General features: G+C 51.9%; 2 protein-coding genes across 3 annotated transcripts in view; one reads left to right on the top strand and one right to left on the bottom strand.

The window, feature by feature from the left end:
* DDB2 (damage specific DNA binding protein 2) overlaps positions 1-5,319 on the top strand; it is a 26,219-nt gene extending 20,900 nt beyond the window's left edge. The window contains exons 5-10 of the mRNA XM_017862026.1: positions 319-418; positions 503-680; positions 1,013-1,155; positions 3,597-3,761; positions 3,915-3,960; positions 4,897-5,319. Of these exons, the coding sequence (XP_017717515.1) occupies positions 319-418; positions 503-680; positions 1,013-1,155; positions 3,597-3,761; positions 3,915-3,960; positions 4,897-4,946 (682 nt within the window). The 3' untranslated portion in view covers positions 4,947-5,319. The remainder of the gene's footprint in view (positions 1-318; positions 419-502; positions 681-1,012; positions 1,156-3,596; positions 3,762-3,914; positions 3,961-4,896) is intronic.
* Positions 5,320-5,399: 80 nt separating this feature from the next.
* ACP2 (acid phosphatase 2, lysosomal) overlaps positions 5,400-13,066 on the bottom strand; it is a 10,053-nt gene continuing 2,386 nt past the window's right edge. The window contains exons 4-11 of one of the 2 annotated variants that reach the window (XM_017862027.1): positions 11,876-12,028; positions 11,668-11,766; positions 11,499-11,588; positions 10,929-11,061; positions 9,506-9,588; positions 9,285-9,391; positions 8,991-9,166; positions 5,400-6,347 (exon numbers count right to left, since the gene is read on the bottom strand). In XM_017862027.1, the coding sequence (XP_017717516.1) occupies positions 6,214-6,347; positions 8,991-9,166; positions 9,285-9,391; positions 9,506-9,588; positions 10,929-11,061; positions 11,499-11,588; positions 11,668-11,766; positions 11,876-12,028 (975 nt within the window). In that variant the 3' untranslated portion in view covers positions 5,400-6,213. Of the gene's footprint in view, positions 6,348-7,753; positions 8,825-8,990; positions 9,167-9,284; positions 9,392-9,505; positions 9,589-10,928; positions 11,062-11,498; positions 11,589-11,667; positions 11,767-11,875; positions 12,029-13,066 lie in introns of those variants that run through there. The other variant, XM_017862028.1, reaches the window with a different exon arrangement.

Raw genomic sequence — 13,066 nt, 5'->3', positions numbered from 1 at the left:
GGGGTGGGTGGGAGTAGGCGTGCCCTGGGGCTTGCTTTATGGTCTGAGCTTTGTCTGCTTCAGAGACTCTTAGGAGCTGGGGATCTTGGGCCCAGCAGTAACCGGACAGATTTCTGAGCCCCATTATCCCATTCCCTCTGTCTGGACGGTAGAGCAGTCTGAATGTTCCTCGCTAGGAATCCATGGCAAGACAGTTATTCATTCATTCAACAAATATTTATTGAATGCCCACTGTGGGTTAGTCATTGGAGCAGCAACAGTGAGTAAACAGGCCTATCTCTGTCCCCAAGGATCTTACAACACAGTCTTTCCCTCCAGCATCTGGTTTTGTAGCCTGGATGTGTCCGCCAGTAGCCGAATGGTGGTCACAGGAGACAACGTGGGGAACGTGATCCTGCTGAACATGGATGGCAAAGAGGTGCGTTCTCCCAGGTCCTGCCTTTCCCTCCCTCATCCCCGCCTCGGTTCTGTGTCCCCACCTGAACCGAGCTCTTCTCTGCAGCTTTGGAATCTCAGAATGCACAAAAAGAAAGTGACGCATGTGGCCCTGAACCCATGCTGTGATTGGTTCCTGGCCACAGCCTCCGTAGATCAAACAGTGAAAATCTGGGACCTGCGCCAGGTTAGAGGGAAAGCCAGCTTCCTCTACTCGCTGCCGCACAGGCATCCTGTCAACGCAGGTGTGATATCCCAGACCTCATCTCTCCTGCAGACCCTGCCTATCTGACTACTGCTGGGGTGTTCCCTCAGCATGGAAGCCACTACCACAAACCTTTACCCCTGATAGCATCTGCCAAGCTGATGTCTGGGAACCTTTGTGGCTGTGGCTGTCCCCATCAACTGCTGAGTTACCAGAATTTCGTTGTTGTTCACAGCCCAGATTCACCTCTTCCCTTCCGCTCCTGTCTAGAGAGGAGTGGTAGGGAGGGTACCCCTACAGGAGAAGGCCTGCAAGGCCAGGACCACAGGGGGCTCGTGGTTCATACAGCTCAGGGGCTTTTCACTTTGCCAGCTTGTTTCAGTCCCGATGGAGCCCGGCTCCTGACCACGGACCAGAAGAGCGAGATCCGAGTTTACTCTGCTTCCCAGTGGGACTGCCCCCTGGGCCTGATCCCGCACCCTCACCGCCACTTCCAGCACCTCACACCCATCAAGGTGAGTGGCGGCGGGAAGAAGCTCGCAGAAGGAAGCTGTGATCATGAGGCTGGAGCAGGTCTGCCCACGGTGGGGAAGGGCTGATGTGGTAAGCCTGCCACCCCAGATCGCTCCTGGCCTAAGCACAGAGCATCTCTTACCCTTTGCCTCTCTCTCTTCCTTTTATCCCACTTCTGCCATTCCATATGGTTGAGTTTTCTTTCTGTCTCTCTGATAAGGTATTTTTCTGAGTTTTTTCAGCCCAGCTCTGATCTCACGGTGAGCATTTTCTAAGATCCTGACCCTCTGTTCTGTCTTCTCAGCTTCAGTTACCTGTGTACAGTTGACCCACAAACCTTCACCTTTTTTTTTTTTTAAAGGCAGGGTGTCGCTCTGTCACCCAGCTGGGAGTACAGTGGGGCAATCATGGTTCATTGCAGCCTTGATCTCCCAGGCTCAAGCGATCATCCTGCCTCATTGTTTTGTTTTTGTGTTTTTTTTTTTGCTTTTTTTTTTTAGAGACAGGGTATTCCTGTGTTACCCAGGGTGGTCCTTTTTTTTTTTTTTTTTTTCCTTGAAACAGGGTCTTGCTCTGTCACCCAGGCTGGAGTGCAGTGGCACAAACATAGCTCACTGCAGCCTCAACCTCCTGGGTTCAAGCAATCCTTCCATCTTAGCCTCGGGAGTAGATTGGACTACAGGTGTGCGCCACCACACCCAGCTAATTTTTTTATTTTTTGTAGAGATGGGGTTTTGCCATGTTGCCCAAGCTGGTCTTGAACTCCTAGGTTGAAGCTATCCTCCCGCCTTGGCCTCCCAAAGTGCTGGGGTTACAGGCATGAGCCACCACACCTGGCAACTTTGCCTTCTTAGTTTGTCTTGCAGGTTTCAGTGCTTCTAATAATAAAAATAAGTCTTTTATTTTCCCACCTTTTCTCAGGGTCTTGTTAATAGCTTCTCTATCCTTAGTCCCCAAGACTAATGGCTTTCAAGTCCTTTGATGCCTTCTTGCCTGAGCCCCCATGCAGCCTGAGCTCTGCTAGTTCTGCATCCTTTTCCAAAACTACAGATCCTCTTCCGATCTTCAGGTTTTATGCCTGTACTTCTCTGGTCAGTTCAGCCGAGTGGTGGGGAGCACCAGTTTCCAGCAGCCAGACCCCCCGGGTTAGAATCCTTGGGCAAATTATTTATATTTTGGATCTGTTTCCTCATCTGCAAAAAGGGAATACTAGTCTCTAACTGATAGGATTGTTATGAGGATGAGTCAGTATACTTAAAGCACTTGGCCCGATGCCCAGCACCTGGTAAGTACTCAATAAATGATGATTGAATATTGAGTGGCCCCCATGTACCTCAATCACATCCAAGCTCTTAATAAATAATGTCAAGAATCCTTCCCCAGTTGGTGTGCCTGTTAATCCATCAGTGTTCCTAATAATCCATCTGTCCCCATGTCCCAGTTTGTATCTAGCCAGGTGTCGTAAGTCATTACAGCTTCCTGTGATTTGTGACTTACTTCTAATCCTTTGCATGTACTATTTCTTCCTTCCTGCTAACCATGTCTTTCCTCCTTCAAAACTTCCTTGAGAAGTTTAATTAGGAAAATCCCATCCAATTTTGTCATTTTAATAACCGCCAGATTTTTTTTAGTGGGGTGATCTGGGGAACGTGGGTTTCCTTCTCTTTTTTAGCCAGTAGCAATTTTATACTCAACTCTTAGTAATTCATGCTGACGGAGGCGGGATGATAGTGGGGTTCCTCTAGAACTGAAGTCCTGTTAGGTTTTGGTCACCAGAGGCTTCTTTTGCTTTGTTGTAGGCTGACCTCTTAGGCTAATATCTGGGTCAGGCTGAGGTGAAAACGTTTATCAGTTGGCATGATCTTAGGAAATGCAAGTGAGGGAGAAGGCCTGAAGCTGCCCTAAGGGCCAGGGAGGCCAGCTAGGCATTAAAAATGTACAATGGCAGAGGCAAACACAACCAAAAACCATTCTTGTCGTTTTCTATAAGACTTACCTCCATCATTAGGTTGGCTTGTTACTGGCAAATAATACCTTTTTTTTTTTTTCTTTTGAGACAGAGTCTTGCTCTGTCCCCTAGGCTGGAATGCAGTGGCATCATCTTGGCTCGCTGCAATCTTCGCCTCCCAGATTCAAGTGATTCCCCTGCCTCAGCCTCCCGAGTAGCTGGAACTATAGGCATGTGCCACCACGCCCAGCTAATTTTTTTTTTTTGGTATTTTTAGTAGAGACAGGGTTTCACCATGTTAGCCAGGATGGTCTTGATCGCCTGGCCTCGTGATCCGCCCGCCTCGGCCTCCCAAAGTGTTGAGATTACAGGAGTGAGCCACCGCGCTCAGCCCAAAGAATACTTTTGATGTCCCTCTTCGTTGATGTTTGTTTTTGATGTTCCTCTTGGTCATGTTCTGCGTTTACTCTCATGACCGGCCTCTCCATCTCCTAGGCAGCCTGGCATCCTCGCTACAACCTCATTGTCGTAGGCCGATACCCAGATCCTAATTTCAAAAGTTGTACCCCCTATGAATTGAGGACGATCGATGTGTTTGATGGAAACTCAGGGAAGATGATGTGTCAGCTCTATGACCCAGAATCTTCTGGCATCAGTTCGGTGAGGCATGGGCCCTCAAATAATGATGGGAGGAAGCAGGGATTCAACCTACTTTATTGACCAAAAATGACCAGAAATTAGGTTTTGTGTGCCCTTCTATGTCTCTGCTAATACCTTCACCCTTTCCTCGTGTTGACACTCTTGTCTCTGCAGCTCAATGAGTTCAATCCCATGGGGGACACGCTGGCCTCTGCAATGGGTGAGTAGGAAGAGGATGTATCTGACTTGCCCAGCCCAATCCTACTTCCCAAGGTTCAGTGTGGGCCAGCCTCAGCCCCGCCCTGCCACATTCACCCCAGGGCAGTGGCCCGTGAAGAAGATGGCTGGGAGACAGTGGTCTCTTTAGCCGAGGCCCTCCATGCCTCTGGCTTTGTCTTGGTCATGCAATGCCTGGCTACTGTCCAGTTTCCTAGTACTTCTTTATTTCTTTTCTTTTTTTTTTTTGAGACAGTTTCACTCTTGTGGCCCAGACTAGAGTGCAATGGCATGGTCTTGCCTCACTGCAACCTCCGCCTCTTGGGTTCAAGAGATTCTCCCTCGGCCTCCCGAGTAGCTGGGATTACAGGTGCCTGCTACCACGTCCACCTAATTTTTTTCATATTTTTAGTAGAGACAGGCTTTTACCATGTTGGCCAGGCTGGTCTAAAACTCCTGACCTCAGGTGATCCGCCCGGCTTGGCCTCCGAAAGCGCTGGGATTACAGGCGTGAGCCACCATGCCGGCCAGTTTCCTAGTATTCCTTTTTTTTTTTGAGAAGGAGTCTCATTCTGTCCCCCCAGGCTGGAGTGCAGTGGCGCGATCTTGGCTCACTGCAAACTCCGCCTTCTGGGTTCACGCCATTCTCCTGCCTCAACTTCCCGAGTAGCTGGGACTACAGGTGCCCACTACCACGCCCAGCTACTTTTTTGTATTTTTAGTAGAGATGGGGTTTCACTGTGTTAGCCAGGATGATCTCGATCTCCTGACCTCATGACCTGCCCGCCTCGGCCTCCCAAAGTCCTGGGATTACAGGTGTGAGCCACTGTGCCTGGCCTTCCTAGTATTTCTTTACCAAATCCTAGGTTTGCAGGCCAGCCCCAGGCTCTGAGAGACTGGTAACGGAAGGTGTAAGTCAGACTGGTCTCATTCCTCCTAGGTTACCACATTCTCATCTGGAGCCAGGAGGAAGCCAGGACCCGGAAATGAGAGACACTAAAGAAGGTGTGGGCCAGACAAGGCCTTGGAGCCCACACATGGGATCAAGTCCTGCGAGCAGAGGTGGCGATTTGTTAAAGGGCCAAAAGTATCCATGGCTAGGGTTGGAGCAGGGGTGCTGGGAGCTGGGGCGCTGTGGGACTGGGACACTTTCGTGTTAATCCTCTGGACCTACCTCCAGAGACTGCTCCAGAGTTGGTGACGCAGCTGCCCCAAGGGCCCCTCTGTATCTAGCCTGGAACCAAGGTTATCTTGGAACTAAATGACTTTTCTCCTCCTCTCAGTGGATGGTAGCAGAGGGATCAATCAGTTATTTGATTTCTGCTCACTTTTGATACGGCCAATAAAACCATACCCGACTGAGCTTTTGTGTGGATCTTCCAGAAGTGACCTGGTTAGAGAGCTTCTTGCGTCTCAGAAATGAAAAGGCACAGGAAACAGCACTATCAGTCCAATAGGAAACAACAATATTCATTCTCTGGGAGCTGCCCCAGCCCTATTCTGGGCCACAGTCTAGAACTTTCTTTTCCAGCTCACAACCTGCATGTACCTCAGGTCCCTGGAGACCCCAGCCCAGCTGAGGGAGAGCAGTTTCCTGATTCCATGTGACAAGCAACTCCCCTCCCACCACTCCCCACTCCCTCCCAAGTACAGACACCCTTCCGTCCTGCTCCAGTTGAAGGGGTGACAAAGATTCCTGAAGCATTCTGTCTGAGTCTAACGGTGGCTCTAGCCAGACACAGGGAAATGTGGCTGGCTGGCTGTTGGGTGATCCAGTTCCTTGGGAGCCAATGTTTGTACCCCTGGTATTAGCTGTTTTTCCCACTAAAATAAGCACTGAGAGGCAAGACCGTGTCCTCTGAGCTATTTGCCAAAGACTCCAGGCTAGAGGAAAAAGAACGCAGCTTGATAGAAGCGCAAGGTGGATCCAGCACCAACTCTGCCATTTTCTAATCCTAGGTCCTGAGTGAACACTGACGGCCAGTTTACATCTCAGGTGTGTAGGGAGCGTGGAGGAGGCAAATCCTATTTGGAGAAAGCCAGTGTCCAACACAGCACTTGGTAAACATCAGGCATGGGAATGCTGAGTGACAGGCACCACGGGCCACGCTGAGCCCCACTCGCTCATCTGGCTGGGGTCATCAGAGGGAGGCCCAACCCAAGATATCCTGTCCACGGGCTGGGGAGCAGCAACAGTCAGGAGCGACGGCCCAGCCCACCTCCCCTAGGAGGCGGAGGGAAGCGGGCTAAGTGGTTGTCAGGCATGGTCCTCCCCATCTGCGACGTGGCGGTAGCCAGGAGGCTGGGCCTGCATCCGGAAGAGGACGGTGAGGAGCAGCACTATGAGGAGGAAGAGGATGGAGCCACATACAGCCAAGGCCACGATCACCTCTGGGCATGGGGGAGGCGAGAGAAAGGTCATGTCAGTGTTCCATCATATGCCAGGTACTGTTCTGACATACAGGAGATACACAGAGGTGGCCAAGACAGAGTCCCTGCTCTCATGGAGTTTACGTGCTAGGAGAGGGGATGTAATAAATAAGCAAATGGGCTGGTCACAGTGGCTCATGCCTGTAGTCCCAGCACTTTGGAAGGCTGAGACGGGCAGATCACCTGAGGTCAGGAGTTTGAGACCAGCCTGGCCGTCATGGTGAAAACCCATCGTTACTAAATAAAGTTGGCCGGGCACAGTGGCTCACACCTGTAATCCCAGCACTTTGGAAGGCTGAGACGGGCAGATCACCTGAGGTCAGGAGTTTGAGACCAGCCTGGCCAACATGGTGAAATGCCATCTCTACTAAAAATACAAAAAATTAGCTGGGCGTGGTGATGCGCGCGTGTAATCCCAGCTACTCGGGAGGCTGAGGCAGAGTAATTGCTTGAACCTGGGAGGCAGAGGTTGCAGTGAGCTGAGATCGTGCCATTGCACCCTAGCTTGGGCAACAAGAGTGAAACTCCATCTCAAAAAAATAAAAAATAAATAAAAGCTGGGCGTGGTGGTACACGCCTGTAGTCCCAGGTACTCAGGAGGATGAGGCGGGAGAATCGCTTGAACCTGGGAGGCAGAGGCTGCAGTGAACCGAGATCACACCACTGCACTCCAGCCTGGGCAACAGAATGAGATGCTGTCTCAAAGAAAAAAAAAGTTAGGAGTGACAGGTCAGTGACGAATGTGATACAGAGAGACAAAGCAAATAGGTCAGCAGGGAAGGCATCATTGAGGAAGTGAGAAGTTTAACAGAGACCTGGAGTCAATGAGTGACATACAATGATCTGAGAAGAGTATCATGGGGCAGAGGACAGGAAGGAAGGGCAAAAGGCCCAAATGTGAGGATAAGCCTGGCATGTGCTAGGATCATCAAGAAAGTCAGTCTCACCAGAGCAGAGTAACCAAGGGGCATGTAGGAGATGGGGCAGGAGACCAGATGGAGTAGGGCCTGGAAGGCCATGGTGAAGAACTTGGATTTTATTCTACATGTAATGGGAGGCCATTGGAAAATTCTGAGAGGACAGTACTGTGAACTGGTTTAAAAGTTAACTCAGTCGGCCACGGTAGCTCATGCCTGTAATCCCAGCACTTTGGGAGACTAAGGTGGGCGGATCACCTGAGGTCAGGAATTTGAAACCAGCCTGACCAACACGGAGAAACCTCGTCTCTACTGAAAATACAAAATCAGCTGGGCATGGTGATGCATGCCTGTCATCCCAGCTACTCAGGAGGCTGAGGCAGGAGAGTCGCTTGAACCCGGGAGGCGGAGGTTGCAGTGAGCCAAGATTGCGCCATTGCACTCCAGCCTGGGTGACAAGAGCAAAACTCCGTCTCAAAAAAAGAAAAAAAGTTAACTGCTGTGCTGAAAGACTGGTAGGGACAAGAATAGAACCAGAAAGAACTAGGAAACTTCAATCGGTCAGGCAAAAGCTGGCAGTAGATTGGACTGTGGAGGCAAGAGCACGTATTAATATTTGAAAGGTTGAGCTGATCTGGCAGTGGGCTGGATGAGGGGTATGAGAAACGGTATGCAGTATGACTCCAAGGGTTATACTGTGCCACTAGGCGACTCGTGGCATTGACTGAAACAAGGAAGCCTGGAACAAAAGCAGCTTTGGAAGGAAAAGCATCTGGTTTAAGACATTGCAACTTTGAGATGCCTTACTTAACATGCACGTAGAGACCTCAAGTCGGCAGCTGGATGTGAGTCTGTAGCTCAGAGAGGAGGTGGTGAATCTGTGAGTCAGCGTAAGGACAGAAGTGAGCATGGAGATGGGCATAAAGTCATAAGGCTGCATAAGATCACTTGGGAGTGTGCACAGATGGGGAAAGCGCCAGGGATGAGTCCTGGGTCATCCGTTCTTTAGTGAGGAAGGGACAACTAAAGTCAGGAGAAGCCAAGACAGTGTTTCAGGAAGGGGTGGCCGATGATGTAATGCTGCCGAGAGGTGAGAGACGCTAAGAATTGGTCACTGGCTTTGGTAAGAGGAGGTCACTGGTCACCAGACAAGTGTGGCTTCAGGGTAGTGGAAGGTGACACAAGACTCTCTAATGTGAGTCTAAGAGAACAGGCGGTGAGGAAGCAGAGCCAGAGTCTAGGCAGCTCTTTCGAGGATTCTATTCTGAGAGGGAAGAGGCTGGTGGCTGGGGAAGAGGTGGCTCTCAGAGGTCATGGATGGCCTTTTGGGAGGGAAGTGATCCAGTAGAGAAGCAGAGGCGTCAGAGCTCCTTGCAGAGGTGAGGAGAACCCGAGTGCGGGTGGAGAGGCCATCCTAAGCAGTGGCTTCCCCCAGCAAGTAAGCTGGTGGAGCTGGTGGTGGAAGAACGAGCCGATTCTCTCCTGGCTCTTATTTTCTTGGTGATATAAGTGAGACATCACCTGAGGGTGAGAAGTGGGGAGAAGGTATAAAGTGGTCTGGGGTCGGGGAGGAAACTCCTAGCAAATGCAGTCAGATGACTGGGAGTGCGACAGCTCTTGAGATTTGAGGATGTGAACTGCAGGTTGGTCTGGGGCATGACTAGCAAGGAGTCTGGTGACAGCTCACCTGTGTCTGCAGGACCACTTGCCAGCTGGCACTCCTGCTGCCAGTCCTTGGGCACGACGGGCTCCGTGAGGTGAAGGAAGTCCTGCAGTGGGCAGCGGTGAGGGCAGCCAGGCAGGCTGAGCGGCCAGGGGGCCTTGTCACTCTCGTTCCGAAAGTACATCTCCACTGAGAAATTCCTAAGGGTCGACAGGAGGCAACATGGGAGCTGCTCAGCCTGCCTGTCATGGGGTCCTTGGGCTGCCCCAAGCCACCTCCTGAGGGCCCTCTCCAGAGGACACTGCTAGCTCCACTCACCCAGAATCTTCCTGGTACAGTTCAAATATGTGGCAGGAGGCGTAGGGGGCTTGTTCGCCATTGTAGACGTCCAGTGCCATTTGCAGGGCAACCAGGGTAGTGTCGTGCTGCGGGGAAGAGGGGCTCCCCATCAGCATTGTTCCCCACACCCGCAGGAACTGAACAGAGAAGAAATCCAGCTCCTTGCCTGACACAGCACACTAGAGAGCACAGGCACTCACCGCGGAGTAAACCAGCAGCTTGGGGAGCTGGGAGGTGGTCGCCATTAGGGTCAGGTTCTTCCTTATCTGAGCCAGCAGGACTCCTGAAGGAGAAAAGTCCCCGGTGTTGCCGGCTACAGCCACCCCTGCCTTCTAATTCCACCTATCTGTGCTCCTTTCACCCTCTGCCAGGCCTGGGCCTCATCCCCTACACGGAGAACTGTTTAGTGTCATAGGGACCGTGTAAGAACTCTGTGGCACCCCCCCTCTCTAAGAACTGTCAAATGTACAGAAGGAAGCAAGACAAAACAAGGTATTTGCCTACATTTCAACACGGATGTAGAAACCTGCCTGTGTTTACAGAAGCACTTCAGTTTGAAACAAATGTAAACGTAAGATTGCTTCAGAGTACACAGTGGGTGGATCTGTGCCCGGGTAACTACCATATGCTCTGAAAACTGAGATGTCAAAAAGGTGTGACAGCAGGCAAGCCCTTAGGTGCTCAAATGAGGAAGCTGGCATGTGTATTACTCTCAGCCTTCTCAAAATGGGCCCCACTGGTTCTCTTGGGGCAGCTATTCATTTAGGAAAGGGAGGGTCTTCTGATGTGGGCGAATCTTAAGAACATGAATGGCAGGGCTGGGCGTGGTGGCTCATGTGTGTAATCCCAGCACTTTGGAAGGCTGAGGCGGGCAGATCACCAGAGGTCAGGAGTTTGAGACCAGCCTGGCCAACATAGTGAAACCCTGTCTCTACTAAAAATACAAAAAGTAGCTGGGCGTGGTGGCAGGCACCTGTAGTCCCAGCTACTTAGGAGGCTGAGGCAGGAGAATCACTTGAACCTGGGAGGTGGAGGTTGTAATGAGCCGAGATCGTGCCACTGTACTACAGCCTGGGTGACAGAGCGAGACTCTGTCTCAAAATAAACAAATAGGCTGGGTACGGCGGCTCATGCCTATAATCCCAGCACTTTGGGAGGCCGAGGTGGGTGGATCACCTGAGGTCAGGAGTTCGAGACCAGCCTGACCAACATGGTGAAACCCCATTTCTACTAAAATACAAAATTATCCAGGCATGGTGGCATGCGCCTGTAATCCCAGCTACTCAGAAGGCTGAGGTAGGAGAATCGCTTGGACCCAGGAGGCAGAGGTTGTAGTGAGCCAAGATCGAGCCATTGCACTCCAGCCTGGGTGCCAAAAGGGAAACTCCGTCCCCCCGAAAAATAAGTAAATAAATAAATAATTTCTTTTAAAAAGAATATGAATGGCAGAAAAGGAAGAGAGCTGGGGAAATTTGGTGACTAGCGGCATGAGGAGGGGAATTTGGTTTTGAAAGAGCAGGGAGTGTTTCAGTAGAGAGGGAAGTGTGTGAGAAGCCCCCACAGCAGATTTTTAATGCCTTAGGGTCCTGAGGAGTGGAGTGACATGCTGTCTTTGTCACTCACCCCCCTGAAGCCGGGCCTTCTCCGCCTGCTGGTAGATTCCGAAGAGGAAGCGGAAGCTGAAGTCCTTTAGCCGGCTGAGACGCTGCATGGTTTGGGGTGAGGCCCAGGGCGGCAGGTGCAGCCCGTGCGTTTGCTGTATATCGCAGCGGGCAGGTTAGCGCCCCAGGCCTAGGCCAGCCTCTCCAGGGGGCAGCTCTCTTCCCCAGTGGGAAGGTGCCTGTGTGTGTGAGGGAGGGAGAGGAGACAGAGGCAGAGGGGCTGGAACTAGTAGACATGGCAGGCGATGTGGATGCTGCAGGGCACAGGAAAGGAAGCTCAGGCACAAAAAGTGAGACTCAGCAGAAAGGAGCTCTGGGTGGAGAGCAGCAGGGACTGCTGACAATTAATAAACCATTTCCCACTCTGAGGATCTCTGTCACCCGTGAGGGAAGTTCCCGTGTTTCACAAGCACAGCCTCCCTGGACCTCCCCAGGGGCGTGACGGTATCAGGCACTGTGTTCTACCATCCTGGTGACCTGGGCCTGCTGAGGGGGAAAAGAGTGATCACAGTGGGCACTCTAGTGGGCTCACCTCACAGAAGAGTGTGTCATAGACATTCCAGACGGTCTCCAGTGTCAGGTCTGTAAGCCCTGTCTCGTTGGCCACCATGTCCAGAAATTGCTAAGAAAAATGGATCAGGGTCTCAGTCCTTTTGTGGGGAAAAGACAGTGTGGTGACCTCCACCTCTGCCCCCACTCACTGCATTCTGAGAACTCTCGTTCTGATACTCTGGCGTCTGCCGGGTCTCATTCTGCAGCTGCTCATAACGGGGACATGGGCCCAACGGGAACTTCAGCAGCTGTAGAGCAAAGCGGGGAAACAGGCAGTGGGAAAAGGAGCCTGGCATCAGCAGGCACACGGCCACAGCTGTCCCCTCACCATCCCAGGGAAGGGCTGGCCACTCTCACCCTGTCCTCAGTGATGGGCACAGTGTGCACAGGGATAGGCTGCCACGAGATGTTTGGGTTGAAGCGCTGCATCCCGTTGGGAGGGAAGAGTCCAGCCAGGTTGGCCTCAGCACTCATGAGAGTCCGGTCAAAGTCTGTGCTTCGCACATAAACCTGCAGAGATAGCAACACAAGTCACACGTGTGTGTGTGTGTGTGCACGCGCGCATGTGTGGTGGGGAAGTTGTGGTCACCCTGAAGTGGAGCCTTGTGTGTGTGTGTGTGTGTTGGAAAGTTCTGGTCACCCCAAAGTGGAGCCCCGGGGGAGAACCTGTTCTTGAGGGTCACCCAGCAAACTGTAAACCTACCATGCATCTGGCCCTCACCCTCCTCTGGCCTCTGGCCTTCCCCGTCCCCCAAACACTCCAGTGGGGGTTGTCACCACTCTGTGAAGATCTCCTGTGGGAATGGCCTTAATTGAAATACCCCTTCCTCCCAGTCAAAAGTGCTGAGTCAATCAGTAAGGCTCTCTGGTCTGTCTGGTTTCATAACAACACCTCTCTCCCTGTCTAGATCAGGGTCCTTGGGGCAGAAACTGGCTCCAGTGATGACCCTTAGAGACCAGAGAGAAAAAATAAGATAAAGGGCTGGGCCTGGTGTCTCACACCTATAATCCCAGCACTTTGGGAGGCCAATGCAGGAGGATTGCTTGAGGCCAGGAGCTCGAGACCAGCCTGGGCAACATAGTGAGACCCTGTCTCTATAAAAAATGACCCAGGTGTGGGGGCACCAGCTACTTGGGAGGCTGAGGCAGGAGGATCACTTGAGCCCAGGAGTTTAAGGCTGCAGTGAGCTATGATTGAGTCACTGTGCTACAGTTTGGGTGACAGAGTGAGACCCCTTTAAAATATATGTATACATTTTGGGCCAGGCATGGTGGCTCAAGCCTGTAATCCCAGCACTTTGGGAGGCCGAGACGGGCAGATCACGAGGTCAGGAGATCGAGACCATCCTGGCTAACACGGTGAAACCCCGTCTCTACTAAAAAATAGAAAAAACTAGCCGGGCGAGGTAGCGGGCGCCTGTAGTCCCAGCTACTCGGGAGGCTGAGGCAGGAGAATGGTGGGAACCCGGGAGGCGGAGCTTGCAGTGAGCTGAGATCCAGCCACTGCACTCCAGCCCGGGCAACAGAGCGAGACTCCGTCTCAAAAAA

This window comes from Rhinopithecus bieti, unplaced genomic scaffold, assembly GCF_001698545.2.
Source record: "Rhinopithecus bieti isolate Rb0 unplaced genomic scaffold, ASM169854v2 scaffold_61533, whole genome shotgun sequence".
In the NCBI taxonomy this organism is placed as follows: domain Eukaryota; kingdom Metazoa; phylum Chordata; class Mammalia; order Primates; family Cercopithecidae; genus Rhinopithecus; species Rhinopithecus bieti.
Note: the sequence above shows the minus strand (reverse complement) of the source record. Positions and strands in the feature narration are given on the sequence as shown.